This window comes from Anolis carolinensis, chromosome 5 (assembly GCF_035594765.1).
Source record: "Anolis carolinensis isolate JA03-04 chromosome 5, rAnoCar3.1.pri, whole genome shotgun sequence".
In the NCBI taxonomy this organism is placed as follows: Eukaryota; Metazoa; Chordata; class Lepidosauria; order Squamata; family Dactyloidae; genus Anolis; species Anolis carolinensis.
In genome coordinates this window covers 192074486-192098964 of record NC_085845.1, presented here as the reverse complement: position 1 = coordinate 192098964, position 24479 = coordinate 192074486, and the positions used below count along the sequence as shown (strand labels likewise).

At 37.0% G+C, this 24479-nt stretch overlaps 2 protein-coding genes across 5 annotated transcripts in view; both read right to left on the bottom strand.

Annotated features, from left to right (window-relative positions):
* Positions 1 to 7238, bottom strand: part of slco1c1 (solute carrier organic anion transporter family member 1C1) — a 31694-nt gene extending 24456 nt beyond the window's left edge. Inside the window, exons 1-2 of one of the 2 annotated variants that reach the window (XM_062983169.1) lie at positions 6769 to 7238; positions 3188 to 3339 (exon numbers count right to left, since the gene is read on the bottom strand). In XM_062983169.1, the coding sequence (XP_062839239.1) occupies positions 3188 to 3316 (129 nt within the window). In that variant the 5' untranslated portion in view covers positions 3317 to 3339; positions 6769 to 7238. The remainder of the gene's footprint in view (positions 1 to 3187; positions 3340 to 6768) is intronic. The other variant, XM_003220778.4, reaches the window with a different exon arrangement.
* A 5335-nt stretch (positions 7239 to 12573) lies between these two features.
* Positions 12574 to 24479, bottom strand: part of pde3a (phosphodiesterase 3A) — a 267835-nt gene continuing 255929 nt past the window's right edge. For all 3 annotated transcript variants that reach the window (XM_008110368.3, XM_008110369.3, XM_016993577.2), the window contains one exon: positions 12574 to 24408. In XM_008110368.3, coding sequence (XP_008108575.2) covers positions 24170 to 24408 — 239 coding nt within the window. In that variant the 3' untranslated portion in view covers positions 12574 to 24169. The remainder of the gene's footprint in view (positions 24409 to 24479) is intronic.

Genomic DNA, 24479 nt, shown 5'->3' with positions numbered 1-24479 from the left:
CGGCAGAGGTGGGAATGATCTTATTTGTCTCATAATGCAAGTTTAATGAACACAACTTGCTTTTAATTCTCCAAACAAGGGATGTAATTAAGTGCCAGTCCGCCCAGGGACTTGGAGAAGATCTGGTTCCCTTGTGTCAACATGTACAGAACTCTTGGAATTCAGATGGCAATTACTGCTGGGAATATAAACTGACATTAGGATACAAGTGGTGTATATATGTATGTGTGGTACAATTATTCTTTTATCCTAGAAATAATACAAATTCAATTTCACTTCCATGCTTTGGAACCTGAAGTGTTGTTTTATTGCATTGATGTTCATGTGTTTGCATAACGTGAGGCTAATAAAACTACACACAAGCTACATGCTGAGGCTTACAGGGCCTTCAATCCAATTCTTAGTCCCAACTAGAGAAGGCCCACAACTCAATAGGATTTATTTTATCTTGATGCACCATTTAACAATTTTATATGGGTCTACCCTAGTCATACAATCATAAAGAGCAAAAACAACATATAATTCACCTTCACCCTTCAGACTGCATGGGCCATCTATCCAAACCCTGCCATGCAAGAATACACAACTAAACCACTCCCAAAAGCTGCCAAAAGCTCTGCTTAAAGGCATCCAAAGATGGAGAGTCCAGCACACTTTGAGGCCAACTATTCCATTTCAAGCAGTTCCTACAGCCGTGAGGTTGATCCCAAAATTTAGATGGAATGTCTTTTCTTGTAATTTTAATCCATTGGTTTTGCTCTTCTCTCTGGAGTGGTGGAAAGCAAGTTTGCTCCATTTTCTATACAACGTTCCTCTAAGCCAGTGATGGCCAACCTATGACACGCGTATCAGCACTGACACGCCTAGCCATTTTTGCTGACACGCTGCCGCATGCAGATTGATTGGATGACTAATGTCTTTTGTGACCAAATTTGGTGTGATTTGGTCCAGTGGTTTTGTTGTTTACTCCATGGGAATTATGCACATTACATTTATATATATATATATATATATATATATATATATATATATATATAATTGTAGTATATTATTATATTATTACTATTATATTATTATTATATTATTCATTATTCATGACTACGTTGAAACTACAATAGAGAGAAATCTGCGTGGAAACTGCAAGAGGTACCATAGATTGTTGTACATGGAAATAATGGTATTTTATTTATTTATTTATTTACAGCATTTATATTCCGCCCTTCTCACCCCGAAGGAGACTCAGGGCGGATCACATTGCACACATAAAGGCAAACATTCAGTGCCATAACATAGAACACAGACAGAGACAAGACGCAGGCATGGGCTGGCCTCGAACTCATGACCTCTTGGTCAGAGTGATTTGCAGCTGGCTTGCTTTCCAGCCTGCGCCACAGCCCTGGTAGCAAATAGTTTTTGATTTATTAAATACAGTTATATATTACAATTATACATTTTTGTTATTTAGACTATACATATTGCGAAATTATTGTTTTTTCTCTCAAAGTGACACACCACTCAAGTCATGCTAGGTTTTTTGGTGAATTTTGACACACCAAGTGCAAAAGGTTGCCCATCATTGCTCTAGGCACTAAATATGGTTATCTTAGCACATCTCATTTTTTTCATCTCTAAACCAAGCCATTGTCAGGGGATTGGTTTCCAGACTTCTTCCCTTATGGTTGCCATCCTCTAGACATGTTTCTGACAATGTCCTTCTTTAGATGTGGGGCCCAGAACTCAACACAGTATTCCTGGGGATGTCTGTCAAAGAGTAATAGAATGGAACTATTCATTCCCCTGATCTGGACTCTGCTCATTTTGATATAAATTAGAATCACATTGGCTTTTTTGAAGTGGTGAATAACCATTAGGATATACACCTGGTTGCTTAACAGTCTCTACCCCACTTTTCTGATATCAGAGTGGAGCACAGAATGTGCAGCTTTTGCAAGTTTATTAGCCTTTCCACTGGGGTGGTTTCAAAGGCATCTCAGTTTCCAAATTTTATGATTCCATTTGGGCCATAGAAAGGGGCTTGTTTCACTAATTTTTGAGATGAATATGACAAATAAATCCTGCTAGGCATGTGCAAATTCCCATGTATCATGGCAATAACTGCTTTAAATTATTTTCACAAATAAGCTACACGGGAAAGCTGTCATTTCCTTGCTGTTGGCAAAAGTCACTGAAGGACTGGTAAATACGTTCTCCCGTTGGTACTTTTGCTAAAAGTAAGCCCCATCTGAAAATAGCAATATTCATACACATAGGCACACATAAATATGCACAAACCACAATATTGGAATGGTGTTGGATTACTTTCTTTCAATTGCTAAAAATGCATATTTCATGTGAGCCATATATATCAATTCACCATATATCCATCTCTGTCTTCTAGTGATAAGGATTTTTAAAAAGCTTATCAGAAACAGATAATAATTACTTGCTACCTCATAAATCTTCTAGTTTGTAGAAATTTTCTTATCTTCACTTTTACCTCCATTTACATACCAATTTTGTCTTTGTGAATACTGCAAATGTTAAAACCCAATTCTCCAGGGCTCACACAAGAGAAGTGAAACTCAATAGCCTGACACTTGGGATTTCTCATTAAAAAGAGGAATTGTGATCACATGAAGTGAACATGCAATGAAAGATAGAAATGTAATGATTGTAAACAATGTAATGTTTACAAAAATGCAATGTAAACAAAATGTAAACAAAAATATGTCATAGCCTCCAATGATCTAGCAGGGACAGTCGGATCAATCACACATTTAAATGTCCCAATTTCTCTCTCCACTTTTTCCCTTCCCCCTAACTTTAGCTGCTATAAACGAAGTTCATATGGCAAAAGTAGCTCAATTAACATAGGAGGGAGAGAGGAGTAGAGTAGAATTTTATCCTTCCTAGTATGTTCAGGCAAAAGTAAACTGTAGTAGCCTTTCCTAATTAGTGTGGTCTTGCTTATGAATAATTTCCTAGTTAATAACCTATTTAATTGACAATGGTAATATTAGTTAGCCACATTTCCCTCAGTATTCATCTGTAAAATGTTGTCATGTATAGGCCACCAAAAGAAGAAAAAAACCCTGCTGAAATATAAAAGAATCATACTTGATCTAATGTTAAATTCTCAGCATCCTCAGCATAGGACAGCTTTCACAATCTCTAACATTTGCTATACCTTCATTCCTCCACACAATGTTTGTTTCTCCTTTGAGGCTGAGGATTCTGATCTTAAAGACACCCTGTCGATAGACAGCATTGTGTTTTTCAAGAAGAACTGGGCATGGTCTTTGGAAGAATTCTCCATCTTAATGTTCCCTTTCAATCAATCTGTAAGACATTGAAATAAAGAGTATGGAATCAGATTATTGAAATGACTATGTGCACTCATGCAACAAACCCTCCTAAATGTTAGATCATCGTCCAATGCATTTATTTTGTGCTATTAAGAAATATTGGGTTGAAAGAACAAGGGGCATGGCCTTATTAGTGGTTGGCCTGCATTGGTAAAATTCCCTTCCTAGAAATATTAATGACTTTCTCACTGTCTCCTGTACACAGCTCTGAAAATGCTTTTATGCTAATCCACATTTGATTATTTTGCTTTAATTAATCATAGCTGGTCATTTTTAAGTAGCTTTAGTTTCATTTTAATATTTTGCTTTATTATGAGATTTCTTGAATGTCCTCTTTGGTGGCTAATACTCACTGATAATGTTTATTTAAAAAAAAATTCAAAATCTTTACACAGAGGTAATAGAAGACTTTCATGTCATTCAAAAAGTCATTATTGAGTTCATATGGGAAGAAGTTTGATCTGCACTCAGAGTATACAGCCCACTCCTATATTTCAGCAGATTGGAGAAAGACTCATGAAATAGCTCACTTGGACTCATGAAATAACTCATTTGGAGAATAAATGGGGAAGCTTCTCAGAGAGCTGCTTTTATTATTCGCCTTGGACTAATTAACATGATCTATGCAATAGTAGTTTGAACATTGGACTACCTCTCTGTAGAGTGAGGTTTGATATCCTGTCCAGCCATGGAAACCACTGGAGACCTTGGGCAAATCACACACTCTCATCCCAAGGAAGCTCCATGAAAGGTCTACCCTAGGGTTACCATAAGTCAGAAATAACTTGAAGGCACATAACAAAAGTTCTTGTTCACCATACTCATGCTCCTTTTTTTACCACTCTCTTCGCTGTTCTCTGAGGGCCCTTCCAGACAGGCCTTATATCCCAGGATCTCATCCCAAGATTTCTACTTTAAATTGGATTATATGAGTCTGAATTGCCAGATAATCTGGAATAAACAGAAAACCTGGGATCAGATCCTGGTACATAGGGCCTGTCTGGAAGGGCCCTGATACTCCTTGAAGCACTATAATGTTACTACATTACACTTCATGTAATGGAGCTTCCTTTATGTCTGGAAGGAGAAAACGTGTTTTATATACTTAATGTGAATTTTACCCAATTTCCATGTTCAGACTAACGTATGAACCTGGATTCCATTATCACTAAAAATTTATCCATTTCAGAATTTTTCATGGTCATCCCTCAATTTAAAATGTATACAAAATAGATGTATTCGAAAAACATAAACTCAAAAATGTGCACATTATTTAAAACAAAACAAAATTGCATTATAATAGGAAACTCATCTGGAGGAAATTTTCCAAGTATATAATGTGAAATAATGTGGAAAATTGCAAGTTCAGAAGGTATGTACACAAAGATGTATACACATAATCATGCATTTTTAAAATACTTCAAGCTCAGATTACCTTACAGCTCAGAAGGAATCAAATTTAAGCTTAGAAAAAAGAGAAACTGAGAATACAAAATTGACCATCAGTTCTGACTCCTTAGCTACTGCTGCTGCAAACCTTGGAAGTCACAGAAGCATTTGAATATAGCTCCTACTTAATTATAACAAATTATGTCACCTTAAACTGATCAAATATATATCAGGCTGCAATCAAGTCTTTTTCTTTCTTTTTTTTTTTTGAGTGTCTTTAAAAGTGCATCTATTGAATGAAGACTGCCAATTTCATGATTTTTTTTACGCTGAGACAATATGAAAATACAATCAGATATTCAATTAATCATTGTCGTCGTCATCATCATTATCAAGCATCATTTTAGTTAGTTCTAGTTAGAGTAGACTCATTCAATCAATTGCTGAGTGGTAAATCAGCATCGAAATAAATCCCATGGATTTAATTGGTTTTAGTCAGGATTAAAACCTGAATTTAGGTTGTTGTTGTGACTCATTTACAGCAAATTTTTCCCTAATGAGACTCAAGGCAACTTACAAATTATAACAACCAAGGCCCTTCTCTTGAAGTCACCAAAAGAACCTGAGAAAGCTGGAGGACAGAGGCAATGGACCTGATCTTAGAGCTCAAACAAGACTCATATAGAGAGATGTGATCCTTCATGGATATTTGGGCAAAGGGACATTGGAATCTCATGCATGCCTCCTTTATTTAATACACTATGCTTCAGCATGGACACATAGCTTAAAATTTTGCCCTGAGGTCCATGTCAAAATCACTCTGAAGGACAAGTCATGGTATTGTCTTCATGTTTGGCTCGGTTTGTGTGTTTAGGAGTCCATTGTCATGACACCAGTTGCCATGAAACAAAAAAGTAAGACATCTTAAAAATTAACTATTTCAATGTAAGTGTTTTACTCCACTCTATTTCTTCATATGTAGTAAACTAGTTATAATCTTGAGTGATATACAAACACACAATAATAGACTTCCATATATCTTCAAGTCTACTGAACCCATGTGGCATTCAAAGTTAATATAGAGGGGAATGTGTGCTTATAGAGTTTCAAAAACTGCAAAACTCATAAGCAGGCCCTTTTACTGATTTCATTTGAAGCTCTAAACTTGGAAAATACATAGAGCCATGATGGTTGGGAGTCACCAGATCCAGATTCAAGTTCAATGCATTAATTACGGACTGGACTTTGTGAGAAGGAGGGGAGTACTCTACGTTTTCTTATCAGAGACAAAAAAGTATATCAATACAATTAGATGATCATCATCATTATAATCATCAAGAGAAACATTATTTTCCTGCCAATTAGTTCAGGATTTAGTTATGTTTTCGTTGTAGCCATTGCTGTATTATTGTGCCTCATTGTCTATGAGCAAATGCATCTAAATAGAAATAAACTTCCCCAGAAGTTCAGTCTTCCTCTGAGTATTTACAGAGTGCACTGTTTTGAAGAATTTCATCTTTTAAAAAGCCAAGGGAATGCTACTGGAAGAAGCACTTATGGTGATATGGTCAAAGGAATAACACCTTTTAAAACAATAGGTCCCAAGCCTTGAGGAACTTATGAGAAAGTCTGGCTTTCATGAAAATAATGAAAGAGCAGTGAAAACATGACAACCAAGCCAGTTTCTTTAAATGTTGTGAGAGTTTTAAAATTACCCAGAATGTTAACACCAATTCAGGATTAAAAATAAATCAGACTTGATAACAACTTTCTCTAGTCACTTTTCTTTCTTGTAAGAGTTGGTATTATAGCAGATAGAGGGAAACCAATGTGTATGTATCATATTTACTATATTAGTAAATCTGGATTTAATTATGATTACATTTTGTGGGAATAATGTGTTTCCACTGTCTACAGATTAAAGAACTTAGTTCTCCTAGATTCCCCAAGGTGAACATCAGTTTTAGATAAGAAGGAAGGAAGGAAAGAAAGAAGGATGAGGAAGCAACCTTACCTTGGCAGTAGCAACCTTCAGTTCTTCAAAGTTACTTCTTTGTGGTTGAACCCCAAACCTAATATAAACACTCTTCTTCTCTCCTGGCCTCTAGGTGGAAAAATCTTGAGGAAAACCGCAGTCTGAGGTAGAACTTTTATCTAGAGGTAGATAAAGGAGACCAGCAAACAGAAGGGGTGGAGAATCTAGGACTTTCTTTTGTCTGTCTGATTGATGTCTTGATTTGGTTGCTTTTGTTCCTGTTCAGCCTTCCACCTTCATGATGGATTCCTCCCCTCCCCCACTATGATTCCCAGGACAAACAAAAGTCATGAGCAAAATAGAAGCTAGTCTTTTTCCACCATGGAAATGGTTAAAGGTTCCAGGAACCTTTCTTTACTACATGCAGCAAGTTTGACAGTATGCATGTGATAAAGCTTTCTCCCCCTCCTTTCTCCCCGCACTTTCCCCCCTTTCTAAAACTCTGATCTTCTTAATTGCTGGTTACCAGGAAATAAAAGACTTCATGGGAGGAACCTGCCAAATGCAGGAGAGGGTGGATGAAATAAAGAGACTTTGCAGAAATATCTCTGCAAAGCTTGCTTTGCGCCCCATCCCATTACCGACTGGGATCACCAGCCATTGTTTGGAGCAAAGCTAAATGTAATGATATTTGAAAAAGCAAAAACTGTCCATACAATGACTATTTCTTCAGTCTGGTATGATTCAAACATGATTGTTTTCTACATTTATTTCCCTATTCATTTTTTATTGAATTATCTCACATTAGAACTTTGTGGGGGCTCCAGCTGGTATCATCATCCATTCTTGGCTCTCACATGTTTCATCTACTTTTTCTTCTTAGAGCAAAAAAATTATATATGTTAAGCTGCACAATGACTGTTGGTTAGTCTCAACAAGAATTGATCCATTCATTCAATTAATTCATTGACTGAATGGTCAATGAACACATAGATATTCCAATTTGACTCCATTGTTCTCCCCAGAATTTAGATCAATGTACTTGTACCAAAATAAAATTTAGATCAATCTATTTTTGATTGAGGATCCAAATACTCTAGTCTAGAGGCACCTGTTCCCAGCGGTTCTTGGAAGATAAACTTGGAAGTTCTTGGAAGCTAAACTGGGTCACTCCTGGTTAGTCTGTGGATGGAAGATTGTCAATGCTGAACCATTGTATGGATCTTTTAATTATGGTTACAACCACATTTTATTGTCTCTATTTAACTGAGGTTGTTTTTATTAATTTTATATGTTGGTTTTATCTATTGTGTTCTGATCTGATATTTTGTTATATGGTATCTTATATGTCATGGCACTATTGTGTGTTATTTTGAAGAATAACTGCAGTGCAATAAATGAACGTAAAATATGTGCAATGACAATTGGAATGGCCCTGGATTATGACTTTGGATTATGTGATTTTAATAATTGATATAACAGTTTTTAGGTATTTTAATTCCCTGGTTTTAAATGTAGATGTTTACCGATTATATGTTTTTAAGGCACTGAATTGTTGACAAAATGTGAGGCCGCTCTGAGACCCCCTCAGGGTTGAGAAGGGCAGGGTACAAATATAGTAAATAAGTAAACAAATTATTTTGTAATGGAGGGGGTATAAATAAAAGCTTAATAATAATAATAATAATAATAATAATAATAATAATAATAATAATAATAATAATACCACAGAAAGAGGAAGAAACTGGCAAAATAATCTATGACTGTTCCTTGTCTAAGAAAAATCTATGAAATTAATGGGGTTATTAATAGTCAACATGCAACTTAAAGGCATGTGCATACATGCACACACATTTTTGATTGTTACTTCCAAATGGAAGCACACTAGAATTCTTTGTGCCCCTCCATCCACTGATACTGTCCTGTTCTATTTTGTTTTTAAATTGTTGCTCAGTCAGAAATATTGGGAACCTCCATGACAGCTCTATGGTGGTGCACAGATTAATTAACATAGCAAGCAATCTTATGATATAGTAAAGCCTGGTTTGGAAATATGGATTGCAGCATGGTTAATGACACAGGATAAGAGTGTATCATGGTCTCTTTATTTCCTCATTAGTGATAAAGTCTGTGAAGACGGCTCTTTGCATTATCAGAAGAAATGAGAGACACATTTAAAGCTTCATGAAAGATGCCTGTTTCCTTAGGATGTGTTTTGAGATGTGTATGTTTCAGGACTTCCTCAGGGGGACTATTTAGAATTAAAGTTCAGACATTACTGAATTCAGAACTATCAAAGTAAAAACATATTGTTTTCCAATAAGCAACATATCTTTTGATCAATAAAAGGTTTGAAAGTTCCCGATTCAGAAATTTCTGAGCATTGATTCTAAATAACCCTGTAAAGAAGGCCTAAGAATCAAATGTATCCCTTGTTTCTTCTTTAGATTGCCATGATACTACCTGGCTTCTTATTCTGACCAAATATTTTACACTTTGAAGCAACTGAAGTAAGCTGAGGCCAAGAGGAAATAGGGAAGAGGAGCGAGAAACTGGGACATTTTAAAAGCTGGGAAACTGGGATGGCAGAAGTTAATTGGACTATGCCAAATTAGGACATTTGGACCTCTGGATATGATACATCATGCCTTATTCTCTAATATGTAATTATTACTCTTAAAACCTGAAGAATTGGTCAGAAAGGCATGTAAAGTAAAAAAAAAAAGAAAAAAAAGGCTGCAGTCCTATAAACAGAGAGGAATTTGGCTAAGAATAAGCCACAAAGAACTCAGTGCATAATATTGCACTGCAAGAAAGAAACGGAATGCAATACTATCACTAATTTTTTAAAGAAGGAACCCTGTAATTTTGTTAAAGGGGGCACAGCAACCTTATCTTTCAGGAAACCCCGAGCTAAATTTCATTACTACTGGAAGAGCTTTTATTTCAATTGCATCTATTCATGCTGCCTTTGTATTGACTAAGGAGGCTTTATGAGACAGACCACCTCTGTTTCCAAAGAGAGGAACTCATTAAGCCATATGTTAGCCTCCTGTGAATGGCTTCTTCGTTAATTTGCATTTTACTATCAATATTGGCCACAACCACAATCCTTCTAATATAAACTTAATTATAAACTACCAAAGGAATTGACCCCCGAAGCCTACTTAGACTTCAGGGAGATGTTCTGAGCACAACAAGCTCTTGTGCGAGTATAAAGTGAATTGGAGGGGTGTTTATGATTATAGCAATAAGTGCCACAATTGTGAACAAACTAGGACAAACTATGAGGAAACAACCTGGCTTAAATTAACAGCAGGAAATTATTAGGTTGGGTGATACCACGGATCATCTAGTTTTGGGCTGTCAAAAGTGTGACCTATGAGTTGCATGCCACTTCCAAAGACTTTTTGGGAGAATCTATCATATTTAAATTAAAAGAGAACCATATTGTTTGATGAGGCTTGAAGGTCAGTACCATAACTGCCCAAACCAGGATCACACACTAGTGCATCATACTTGTTGTGTGCCTTCAAATCATTTCTAGCTTATGGTGACATTTAGACAAATATTTGTTCTATGAATTCCTTTAAAATATCTTAGGATCTAGCATTGCACCTCTGAGTTAAGAGAATTACAACATCAGCCCATAGCCAACTTGACTATAGAAACATCTGGTTCCAAACATGGCACCCGGCACATGAAATAGTTATATTTGTAGAATTCCAGTTGCTAATAATGAGCTAAATACACGTATTAAGCAATACCCAAAATGACAACCATATGTGTAAACCAATTTACTCATGTGCATGATGCCAGTAGGTTTCCATCTTAAATGAGTTTTTAACTTTATATCTATGGTGGTTTGATTTTCCATGTTAATAAGGAAAATGTTTTAGTGTGTGGTGTTTAATGTTATATGGATGACATTTGTAATAGAGTGGTCCATATCTTCATACAAACTCCTCTTAAGGAATGAAATCTCTTCAAAGACAGGTAAAGTAGAAAATTAATTATCACTATATAACCCCCACCCCCCACCCCTTTAAAAATGCTTCCCACCAAGTTGTGGATTATATGTCTGGTACCTTTCATGACCTAATGAATAAGTATCCATTCAGATTGTATTTCTTAGTTCTTTGTCATGTTAATTTGGTTTAGGCTCCATTGTAACTCAAGCAGGTGTGCACTGAAACATCTGCTTGTCAAACTGATTGATGCATCTGACAAAAGTAGGCTGGTGTTCATGAAAGCTGATATTGTGAGTAAGCCACTTAGTTTCTAAGTCACAGCTGCTCTTTTCTTTCCATTTTATGATGTCTTTTCTGCTCGTTGTAGTAAGGCCTTTAATAAATTATGGAATCATAGGACAATTCTGTGGGATGATCAGGGTCCCTAGATTGAATCTGAGGCAGGGCATCTGTAACTTAGTTCTTTAACAAATCGAATATGACAAGATACCATAAACTCCTCCAAATGGAGTGAAGCCACCTCCTTCCAAACCCCATCATCCAGCCACCTCCTCTCCCAACTCTTTTCTGAGGCCCCTTCCACACAGCTGTATAAAATCCACATTGAACTGGATTATACACAATAGCCAAGTTGGGAGGGGGTGGCTGGGACTGCAGGTTAGGGAAGATGAAAAAGGACGTGTACCATCACCCCATTTTATGGAGCTTTGCTGAAGATTCAATCTGCAAACCAGAGATCTGAAAGAGAATGAAAGATGGTATTGGAATAGACATCAGTGGCAGTAGGCATCAACTTCATCTCACTATCTGAGGAATGTTAGGGGAAGAGCCAGTCTTCCATATCCACAGATACTGCAACCACAGATTCAAACACTCATGACTTGAAAATACATTTTAAAATCCAAAAAGCAAACATTGATTTTGTGATTTTATATAAGAAACATCATTTTACCATGTCATTGTATATGGTAGAATTTGAGAATCTGCAGAATTTGGTATTCATGTGGAGTCCTGGAACCAAACCCCAGCAGAAACCAAGGGCCCACAATATTGATTATTGGTATTGCATTGTACAATAGATAGTACAGGAATCTCCTGTGTTGCAGACAAGATTGCTTCTGTAAGTTTGTTCTTCAGTTAAATTGGTATGTAAGTTGGAACAGGTACAGTTTTTAAGTGTAACTCCAGACATTTTTTTTAAATTGTCTCTGTGGCAATTAGATTGAAGAGATACTCAACCTGTACATGGTTATAATACACTGCCTATTTGTTTCTGCTCTTGTTTCATCTTACATATTGGCTTACTAGCACATTTTGATAAAGCAATTATATAGTCATTTGGTTATATATGGCCTTATATAATGTAATATTGCATGACCTATAGGCTTGTCTAGTTTGTGTTACCCATGTTTGACACAGTATTATTGTGTCTGACTAGGTAGTATTAATATGTTCAGATTTTTCCCCTCTGTGCTTTTTCTGATGGTTTGCTTATTATGAGACCCTTCCTTGTTTCTAGATGGTTGGACTACAACCTCCAGCAATTCCTCACCCTTGGCTATTTTGACTATGACAGCTTGGAAGTATAATTCAGTCACATTGGAAGGGCCACCTGAGTGTCATGCCTGTTTTTTTTTTTAAAAAAAATTCTACATCCTCACCTTTTCAATACAAAAAGAACTTCTTTTTACCAAACCAGAAGTAGACTCTCAGCTACTTCTGGCGTTCTCCTACATCATTATTGATCTTCTCCTTAACATCAGAGAAGAAGTCCAAAGAATTACATTGTTCCTGGGATATTCCCCCAGAGACTATCAGTAACATCACAGATCCAACCTCAGTGACCGAAACAAGAAAGCTCAGCAAACCAATGTGATACCACAGAATTATATTTATGTTTTTTCTTCACATTGCGACATCCACATTGTTCATTTTGTGACAAAGTATCTCTAATAGTTCTGAATACGTATTTACTATTATACATTATACCAAGAGGCACTTCCAGTAATTCTGGCAAAAAAGGATCATTATAGTGTCTAACTTACAAAACAGTAAAAATAAATAATGTTTATCTAAAAGATTTCTCTTTTTTTCCTGTACAGAATCTATTTTGTACAAAACATGTATCAGCCATTAACTAAAAATCACTTAACAAATGCTCGTGAAGGGAATATATTAAGTATTGCTACATGTCTTAAGTGCAAGATATCAGTGAAAGGAAAAACAAAACAAAAACATTTCAGGTGGATCGTGAAAGAACATCACCTAAAATACAAGGCCTTGTTCTTTGAAGTGTTTTCTTTCTATTAAAAAAGAAGTTTGATTACAACAATATTGACAATATATAAATATAAATTAATGCATGTAGTACTTAGTGAAAAGAACACCGTGTTAAAAATGGACACCTACAAATACTGAACGGGATGGCACATTTCCACACTGTTTATTGGGTTGGCAGTTCAATCTTCTTTTGGGCATGAACCAGTCAAAGGTTTACTATTTGAAAGTATTATTTAATTTTCACTCTTTCACATGATGTAATTACAGCATTTTGATATCATGTGAACTGTGGTGGCTCCATCCAGGAATCCTCCACCAGAGACCAATAGGTTTGACCAAACTAAAATCCCTGGATTCCATAAAATGAAGTCATATCAGCTTGAAGTGCTATGATTATTTAGAACAAAATAAACAGGAGCATTATGTATCCTTAGAACAGGAGATAGGAGCATTATGTATCCTTAGAACATGAATCCTGCTTCTCCTTTTCCCAAGGTGAAAGTTAAATCTTGTTTTTCCACCTGTTGCTTCTCTACCCATTGCTTTTCACATTCACCCAGATCCACATTGATTTGAAGCAGTAGCAACAAGGCTTCAAAGACCTGCAGCAAAGGAGGAACTTGTCGAGCAACACAAATTTGTTTAAATATTGTCACCCATAGAAAATCAAGGGTCTCAGAAGTGCCCAACTCTGACTGGGTCATGTCCTTTAGTTCCTTTTATAAAAAAGAACAACTCAAGATATTGCTTTAGAGGAGATCTGCAAGATAACCAATATAAACTTTGTAAAGAGAATCCTATAAAAAGAAAGAGGCAGAACCACGAAGGGGACTGCTGCAATTCACTGAATACTTGGATCAATTAGAAAAGAGCTTACACCTCATCAACAGGTGTAACATATAAGAGACGCTCCACACCTCACAAGTTAGGAAGAAAAAAGTATTTGCTGGGAAGGGAAAAAAGAGAGGAAATGAGAGTTGATTCTTTTTACAGCAAATGCTTCCCATTGCTTAGATGTGAATTTTACCCTTACAAAAGGATATAGGAATTGGCTTCAAGTCTTGTGACAGTCAAGTACATATTCAACTTTCAAAGGAGCATCGGGGGAATTATTTTAAACCTTGATAGATTAGATGATCACGGCCAGATGTAGACAGCAGAAACATAGTTGAAATGTGATGACAGGCAAATATGTCCTTGTGCATTGGGACACAAAGCTAAGGTATTGTGTCATGTGGATATTTCACATAAACATGTGCATGCAAATTGGTGGGGATCACACGTAATTTTCAAAAAAGGCATGCATGTGGCAAAACAGCATATACTAGGCATTGGTAACTGAGATACCCATGGGCTACAGCTGGCCCCCTGAGTATAATAGCTGGGTTTTCCAGTTGCCAACTAGAGGCAAAGTTGGGTGAACACTAAAATCCATGAGGCTGGCTAGTGTAGCCATGAGAATGGCTGGTAGTACTCGGGAGGAAGGGACACAAGTCTCTCTGCTCTCTCGTTAATATGGCCTCTAGTTAAAAACAATGTATGATCAGGTGATACCACGATACCAAGAATAATTACGCTTGATCCATTCCAACCAAAGTCCCAGATTTACAGGCCACAACTTTGTCATTATTTCCACAGTGATGCCCTTCCCATATATTCCACCATATATAGGTGGACAATAGAGGACAATAATGCCTGAAGGCAGTGGGCAAGTGAGTGGATGTGAACCACATTCTCTCCCCCTCCCATTACCGCACTAACATCAAAATTTCACCACTGCATTTCCCCACTTTTGTAAAAAAGAAAAGAAAAGAAAAGAAAAAGAACCACAATGTTCCTTTAGAAAGAGGTGAGAAAAGCACAGTCTCCAGGGGTTTTTGAATTGCAGTTCCTAATTGTCCTTAGCAAGCAGCATAGCCAGAGCTGGGGAAGGCATTTATGCTCCACCAACCTCTGGCAGGTGACTCTTGGTCCATGCCTGCTTTTAAACAAGACATGCATTTTTCCACCCATCTTGTTGAAATTAAAAAAATCTAATGCTGTTAGGTTTTGAAAGAGGGGCTTATTTAATTGCCATCAGTTAATTTTGGTGACAAGCAACAATTGTAAGTGGGAGAATGCCCCCATCCCAAGACTGCTCAAAAGTTATCCAATTCTAAGCTTTGTCTATCTCCAGTTCCATTTTGACCATGTGGAATCCTGCCTCAATTTTAAGAAACTCCATTCAAGAGCACCAGAAAAGGAAAAGGAAGGAAGGATGGTTGATTGATTGATTGTTAGAATGTCCTAGACTATATGGATAAAGTATCTTCCCAAACCTTCATTCAGAATTGGGAATGCCATTCTCAGTTTTAATTCTCAACTTGGAACTATGAGCTAATTTCATTTTTAAAGACCCCCCTTACAAATAATTCTGTTCAGTTTATAAATTTAGGGCAAACATTAGAGAAAATAAAAACTCAAATGCAAGGGTTGGTGCACTTGTCCAGACCCTAGATATTAGTTTTTGGTTTGTAACACCAAAAATCCCCCAACCAACATAACGTACATCTGAAAAATATTGGTGGCTCAAGTAGAGTTAACCTATTGATTCAGTGGAATTATACGCAAATTAACTCACCACTGATTCAGTAAGTTGGATAGTTGCAACTATCCAACACAATTCAAGGCTTCATTTCTTGTGGCAAGGCAAGACAGTTAAAAAAATGGAACTATGGCCATTCTGGAACATTTCTGAAGTTGCTTCTTTTACAGGACACACAGGTCCTGTGTGACATGTGTTGCCTTCACAGGAATAGATAGCATGGGCTAATACTGGAAATTGGTGAGTTTGAATGTTTGCTGTTGTTGGACAACATCATGCTGCTTGGAATATTCTGGGAATAATGGTTTTGTTTTGTTTTGGTTTTTTTTTTTTAAAAAAGAACATTCTCAAATTCTGCCTACAACACACCCAGCACTCCTCTTTGCCAGTGTACGAGAGAGGAAGAGCAATATTTGATCTTTTGGAGATATTGCTTCATCATTAATTATTTTTGCATGGAAAACCCCCATGTTTTGCTGGAACACAATTTGAAAACCATAATCAAGACACAATCTCGTAACATAAAAATTGTCTTGCATTCACCATTATTAACACAAGAGACTGCTGAATTACCTAGGCACTTATTTGGAGAGGTCAGTAATAGAAATAAAAGTGGATAATAATAAGGCTGTTTTTCTGCTTTCTATTGTTTGATAATAAAATATGTGTGAAGGAGTCTTTCACTAAAGCACTGATATTAATTCACATTTTAGCTTGTTCTTTTACTCAGTAACGTTCAGAGTTTTTCAATAAAAGTTCATAGGGATTATGAACTGTTTGTCTATAAGGCATTATGGAAGTTTGTTCTTTGACAAAGAGTCATTGGATCTTAAAACACCTAACTCACTTGGGATGCTATTCAGCAACAGCTTGTTTTACTACATTTTCTCATCAATTTTATGCAACTACATCTTTACAAGTAGCCACTTGGGATAAAATATTTTGTAATTTTGGCTTCCATGCAAGAATGAAGAAGCAATTTGTGGATACAGCTTACTTTTGAACACAAACTTTTTTTTTTTGCACAGAAAACCATTTTTGGACAAAATGCATTGGGTTTCGTTATTCATGCAGTCTAATGCTTTGTGCAAACATTTTTTTCTTGCACAAAAATATCACAAAATGGAAAAAAGGAAAATCACACAGAGCAAAACTTTTTCCTAATAAAATATTTCAAAATTTCAAGATATTCTTTCTCACTGAGATGGGAAAATGTACCAGTACGATGTATATCCACAGTAGTGGGTAAAAACAACATTAAAACTTCCTGATGGGTAGAAAAGCCAAGATATCAAAACAAGGTCTGCTCAAGTTTTTGACCTAACTCTAATTCACTCCATACAAAGAGCTTTTAACACAGAGGGCACTCAATAATTCAGTTTGCCGCTTGCAAAGACAGTGACATACTCCAACATTTTAAATCTATTCTGCCTGAGACACTTCCTGAGGCATAGCTGTTAGGATAAAATTTAACACAGAGACAATTTTGAACACAAAATTAAATGTTTAGATTGAGAAACAGAATCAAAAGTTAGTATGGAGTGGGGACTATATTGGCCTGATTTCCTTTTATCGCTTTCATCACAATATATGCAAAATGGCAACCATTATCTCAGTTTCTTGTTGCTGCAGTTTCACCTGTTAAGCAGACATTTCCTCCTATCTCAGCTGAATGATCACAAATGGTGCCTACTGTATCTTCAGTCCCAAAAAAATGTGTTCAAGCTGAGACTGCCTTTGAGAGTTTACTGACTAAATGGTAATAAATCTGGATCCAAATGAAGCACAACATCAATCTGTTTTACATTCTAAGTGAAGCAGAATGATTTTGACATACTAACCCATCCCTGAAAATACTGGGATTCTGTGTTTCCCTTAGCCATATGAGTTTAAAATCCCATCAAATTCCAGACTAATTATAATGGGACCAGGCTGCCAGCTGGGGGACACCCAAATTTCCAAGTAATTGGCCAATCCATAGCCAGGAGCTGCATAACTCTTGGTATTTCATTCCTAGCTACACCGTGTGTGAGCTCTCCCCCTGGAATGGCAATTATGAAGGCCACACTTACTTGGCTCTTGATAAAGCCATTTATACCACTTGCAGCCAACCAACAACAACATAAAATCCTAGAAGTGTGTCATAACATATTTTCCAAGGGATTAGTCCTTATTCTGAAATGGATACTTTAAGAGGTTACTGGGAAATCCACTCCAAGAGTGAGTAAATATTCTGGCTTATGTAGAACCAGCATCATTTTGTGATGTCCTCTGCCATTCCATATCTCTCATGCTTTACATACTGCTCTTCTTGCCACAATTAAGTTTGAGAAGGTACAGGTCAATGGACTGACAGATTGTAGGAGGGTTGTTAATGAATCCAAATGATAAAAAATGGAGTGTGGATTGGAATCTAAGTACCTTTCCCCATTCAATGTGAACAATTAATGCTAATTACTATTTAATGAGGGTTTTGGAGCATTTTCTGCAACAAAAATGCTGTGTCCCCAACAGAAAATTGTGTTTTTTGCCCAAAACTACCAACTGTGAATTTTCAACAAAATAAGTCCTAAACTGCGGAAATTCTTGACAGTCCAGGATTCTTTGTTGGGGTTTCTCAGCACTCAACTCTCTCAACTTTTAAACAATTTTTTTTCAAATATTTTCAATTATTCTTTTCATATTCTATACAACAGTTGCTGTAACACTGTGTATATAAAATACCACCTGGCTTTTCGTAGCTTTGTAGTTTATTGTGTGGATTTTGCGAACTACCATCAAAATTATTCTCAGCTGACCAGACCTTGGAAATGTTACTCCTTGGGATTACAGTTCCCAGAATTCCCCAACCAGCATAGCCACTATAAGATTCTGAAAGTTGCAATCCCCCAAAGCAACTTTTCCATGTTCTATAGTGAAAGAGAGTCCCAACTCTGCCCTTTGGACTTCATATTTACAGTATTTCAGATTAATCAGAAATTTCTCAAGTTTATAAAGATATGGGTTTTGTTACAGCAACCATGAGGAAATCTAATCAGGAAATTCTGCAAGAGTATTAACAGGCACTAAAGAGATCAGTTAGCTGAACAGAGAAACACAGTCCTCTTTCTAAAGGCCAGGGGTGAGGAAGACAATGGAGAAAACCTCCCGTTCTTCTTCCTCCTCAACCTCTGCCCTAGATATTCTCTCTCTGAAAACACTCATGGGCTTACCTATGGAATTCCCATTAACTTTCTAGCAGAGCTGGGTCTTGTGAACAACACCTTGCCAAAACAGCTCTTCCCTATGGAATGTCTCCCCATTATAACAATTTTCATGGATCTACTGACAGCTGTATGCCATTTTTTTTTGTTTGGGGGGTACAGTAGAGGTTGACTTCTAAAAACATAAAACAAAATGCCAATGGTTTGTATATGAGGGAGAAAAGCATGCTGATCTAAAACATATTCTCCAACATTTCACAGATAATGACAGCCAGAGTTTGGTCCAGATGGCAAAAGTTAGGACAGAAGAAAAACACACAAGCTAGGAGAAGTTGCAACAATTTGCTTTTGCTTGAACTGTTGGGAACGGGAATTTTTTCCTCTTTTTCTCCTTTTCCCCAACTGAGTTAACAGTCCAGACTCCTTTTTCACTTTGAATTCATTTTGCAGCAACTGAAGTTAACTGAGGAGAAAGAGAGAAAAACTGTGACCTTTTAAAAGCACAGGATCCACCAAGAAATAAAACTCATTGAATGACCTTGGGATCATGGAGACCTGAACAGAGTTTGAGTACTTTGCAAGACTGAGCTTGAGGTTTTAGAGCTAGAACTCCTAGACCAAAAGGATAACTTCAGAGGCAAAGATGTTGGCTTAACTGTTAGTCTCAATGGTGTTAAAAGATCCCTTCACATACCAATCCAAATTAACACAGCTATGGTTTGAAATCCTTAATTATGGCTGCATAGGACAGATACAAAGTGTGGGATGTTTCAGTTTTGAACTACAGGCCATGCCACACAATGCAACAGCCAACCCCCCCCCCCCCCACACACACACACAAAACTGTAGAAGCCCGAACCCACCATTTATCTGTTGAATGTATCTATGACGCATGCCTTTCACATCTACATTGCACATTTTCGCAATGACTACTGCCAAAACCCCAGCTGTGCATAATATCTGAAGTCCCATTCATTTCAATACCAACTTTTTGCATAATGTTATCACTTTCAAGAATCCAGGGATACTATTCATTAAAAAAATGGTGAGTCAGAGAGAATCTATCACTCAACTCTAGCCTGCAGTTCTGTCTCACTTGACTTTGGCCTAGTGGGAGGAAAGATGGTTTGTAGATCCATCACTGTGGGAGTGGTGAATCATCCCTGGATTTTGCTTTTGCTCTTTTTACAGGTGTTCCAGCATGAATAGATGTGGAGAAAGTAGTGGTCAAATCAAGAGTGGATGCACTACTCCAGAAATGAATCCACTGGCTTTCCCTGGCAGAACATTGTATTTTCAACAACTTAGACACTGACACTGAAATCCAATGTCCTTAGTAAATCTTTAACTTGTTTGCTAATGTTGGTAAGATACTAGACAGACTCCTGAGAAGACAGATCAGAAAAAGTAGATAAACAGAGAATGTGAAACAGCCATCCATGAAGTTTTATACAAAAGACTTAAAGGGTGAGGTATTGGTTCTAGAGATGGCTCACACATGGGAATGATAGCTTTGGCACAATTTCTGAGCATGCATTCAAGCACGCCAATTTCTCTTCGCACAGAAATTTATCAAAATCCCCCCAGGGCAGCAATAGGTAGCCAGTCTTTGATGCAGATTTCCAGGTAGTATCCTTGGTTTATAAAGGATAAACTAATTGCTCTTCGATAATTGCTGACACTTATACTGTTGTGTTGAAAGCACAAAGTCTCACTACCAATTATGCAAACACTTATTTTTCAAATGTGGTGATGTTTACATTTTATATAATGTTTCCTATTCTAAAATGATTTTTCTAAGAAACTTCCAGACATTATTTTGCTATCTATACAATACTTCCAAGTTGCCATATTTACATAAAGGAAAAAAAATCCATCACAGGCAAAAAGATAAACTTCTTCAAAAAGAGACTTATTCAAAGAAATCCTACACTGTTTCAAATATCTGATTTTCTCTTCTGCGTGTGTTCATGTTAAAGCAAATCCTTTTGTTTTTTTTGTTAAGACTATGCTGATCTTGTATCAGTGGCAATCTCAGCAACCCAAGAGAGATAATTTGACATTTTTAGCCTTCATGCTAGGAAACTGCATGCCTTAATCTTGCTTTAAAAGGCCATTGACATACAACCAAGGTGGATTAACATCTATGTTCTACATCACAAAAGATAGTTATTTGCCTCTTGATATCAAATGTCCCAGGTGAATGCAGATCTCCCTTCCTGCTGCATTTAATATTCAAGAATGAAAGAAACTGTTAAAATAAAATTCTAAGAGAGAAATAGAATGATAATGGAGGAAACACCTAGTGGCCTTGTATATTCAAGTCCTAAACTCTTGCTATTCTATTCACACATTACACACACACACACACACACACACAAATCCTTCAGGGAGTTTAAAGGGGTCTCTTGTCTTTACATAATACACTCCACTTATCTGTTTACTGCAGTGCTATAAATTTACCCGCAAGGAAAATTTAGAGTGGCAAAAAATGAGAGCTTTATTCACCTCAAGCAAATCTAAAGCACTGGCATCTTCTATTCTCTCTGCCATTTCTAGCCTTTCTGAAAACGAAAATACAACAAAATCGCAGCATCCAAAGATGGATAGCCCCTGAGGTGATGTTGCTGCTGCCTCAACTTAGCTACAAGTCATATCTAAATCCCTATTTTGGCCCCCAAGCCTGTCTTTGATGTATACATGAGATTGCCTTATACATGAGTATTTGCAGTATGTTGTTTATAGCCAAATTATAAAATGCTACATGATAGCTTTTATTGAAAAGCAATGGTTTCTTCTTAGAAGGAGCAATCCCAATCACACCCTATCTCCATTTATTTCAGATGCTTTTTATAAGTCAGTCTGTACCCAGGGTCAATTTATTCAATTCAGTTAGAGGCTAAAGTTCTGGCAAAATCTATCGCAGTGTTCATCATTGAGCATAACACTAATGGCAGTCAAGATTAATTTCCCTATACAACTATACAAAAGGTAGCTTAGATGTAATTACCAAAGTTTTTCTTCCATTTGTAGCTATCAGAGAGTGATGGGGATATGTTGTAGGAGGGATTCTTCCTTCATGTGAAACAATGCTGACACTTGTCTCTGTTTTGCACAAATTTTCTGCATTCCAGGAGGTTCACAGAAAACAAATCAGTGCAGGATGTATAAGAGCTCAGAAAGAAGTATTTGTGTGGACTATGATTCTCAGAATATCCAAGCCAGTTATGGGGGTTGTAACTCCAAAGAAGATTTTTCCCCCTAGATTTGGAATATAGTTTTTTGCAAATAGTAATCTTGAACACTACTAATTTAATTTGCTAAGTGGCCTCCCACATATTTCCACAACCACAGCCACCACCAAAAAATCACAATGAGCCTAAACTACTGATCCATATTAAAAGGTGAATAACACTATGTAACAAAATTTGAAAAAGAAAGTTCCTAGTTTGAAAGTGTTACTTCCTGTTTCATTGCATGGTACTTACTTTGTAAGTAGTTGTTGTACTCCAGAAACTTCGTTTTTGTGGCTGTCACAAATTATGTTGAAATGGTTGAGATTTTATAAGATATTCATTGAAATACTATAGCAAAATGTGCTGCAGAACATCCCACAAAAACAAAGTTTTTGCAGTTTAATAAACCTTTCCCATGTTTTTATGATAGAACCCATTAGGAAATGACATTTATAACCAGGGAACAAAAATTATTACACATAGTGATTAAGGCCAAGGGAGATTATGAAATTATGCCATTATTGTGAACAGATATAACGGAAGAAATTATGTGTTGCTTTCCAGTCTAACAAGCTGCAAAATCCCTCGGACACTGCAACTCGCTGCTACAAGTCACCCGAATTTCCCCTTTTACAAATTAACACCATACAATCCTTTTTATCCACCCCAGCAAATCTAAAAGCACTGACATATACTATTTTCTCTCTTAAGCATGGTTGAATTAGATTTATACTCATGGATATATCTCCAGGTAGAACTAGGACAGAATTGTGCCTGAAATCATAGCGAACTGGGACTGCTGATAAGAGTTGACAAGATGGACAAGATGTGCCAATGATCTATTTCAGTATAAGACACCTTCCTATGTTCCCAGGTGACTGATGCTGCTGCTCCTTCACATCATGGAAGAGAAGAAGGAAGAGGACTTTGAAGATCAGGTCTCAGCCCTTAACTGTAAGCAACTTCAAGCAACGTCTTGTCAGAAACAACGCCTCCAGCTAACTACAGGCCCCCAACCAACTATAGGAAAGGCTACTCAATAAATTGATGGCACATGAAGTTTCTCTGGTTCACATCTCTCACAATTCTATTGAGTTGTGTGGAGGAAAAAAAAAGGATGTCTTTGACACAAGGCTTTCCAAGGCTGAGAAAGAATATGCTCATATGATGGCTACATTTGGAAACCCAGGCCCATTTTTGTGTGGTCCCTGGGGATCCCCAGGGTTGATTTTTCCCAAAGGCTTTAAAAAAATAGAAGTAAATCAAAGATGAGTTTGATCACTTCCTGTTTTTTTTAAAAAAACCTCTAAATTGGATTAGGAGAACCTAAAATCATGGCAAAAAGTGCTCCCATGTTCTCTTAAAGGGCATTGGGGGACATTTAGGGTCAGAGCATTAATTGTTGTTTTGCAGTGGGGAAATGAGATGATAGGGGTGCAGCCCCCCAAGGTCTCCTTGGGGCCTAATGTGACCCTCTAGCCTTCTGCAGTTGCCTATTCCTAGTATAGATCCTTTTTATTGGAGAAGGAAGGAGAAAATACGGTCTCTGCAGAGGCCACTTTATGATATTCTGGGGAAGGCCCATACTCATATGAGCTGTGACACCATACTCTTCACTACAACATTAAACACATTTCTCAATGACATTCCCACATTTCTGCAATATGTGTGCAAACCATCGTGCATGCACACCCATGATAGCAAAATATGTAGTTATTTTAGCAATACTATCATTGGCACCACATCATGAAAGGGCAAGGTAGACTTGGTCACTTCACTCATTTTGAGATTTCTCCCTTTTCTTTTAATGTCACAGTTACCATAATATATCATTAAAAAAAAACAAAGAAATATGCAGCTGATAAAATCAGGCTAATATTTTATATATAATATATATATAATTATATATATTTATAATTCCCCACCCCATACGAAAGTCTGTAAAAGTCGGTGTTGCAGTGTGAAAGCTTCTGTTGAGCAGCGGAGTTTAAACAATGAACCCCACTCTTTTTTAAAAAATAAAGGAAAGAGAAACAACCTAAATAGCTGTAGGTGCATCCCCCCATATTTCTACAGTGTTGTGTCTAAAATGTTGTGCTGGCTTGTAAAAAGAACAGGTATGCAAGTCATCCTTGTCTTCAAATACTGCTCAGAATCCTATCATCGTCATTGGTTTGTTTCTGGGATTGTGCTGTCCTCTTCCGGCTTTGGCTTTCCTTTCTCTTCCTCCTCCTCTTTAATTGCCTCAATTTGTTCAGAGGATGGGTGCAACGTTGCTGGTTGCTCCAGAGCTTGCTTTTCTATCCCGGCTTTCCTCTCTTCTTCCTCTATGACTTTCTTCCACATCTGATGGTTCTCGACCAGGTGCTGAGTTATCTGGCAGAAGATTTTCCTCCTCTTCTTCCCTGCAAGACATCACAATTCAGAATTATTACAACTGCATGCAGTCCCAGGTATACACAGTCCTTAAGTTATG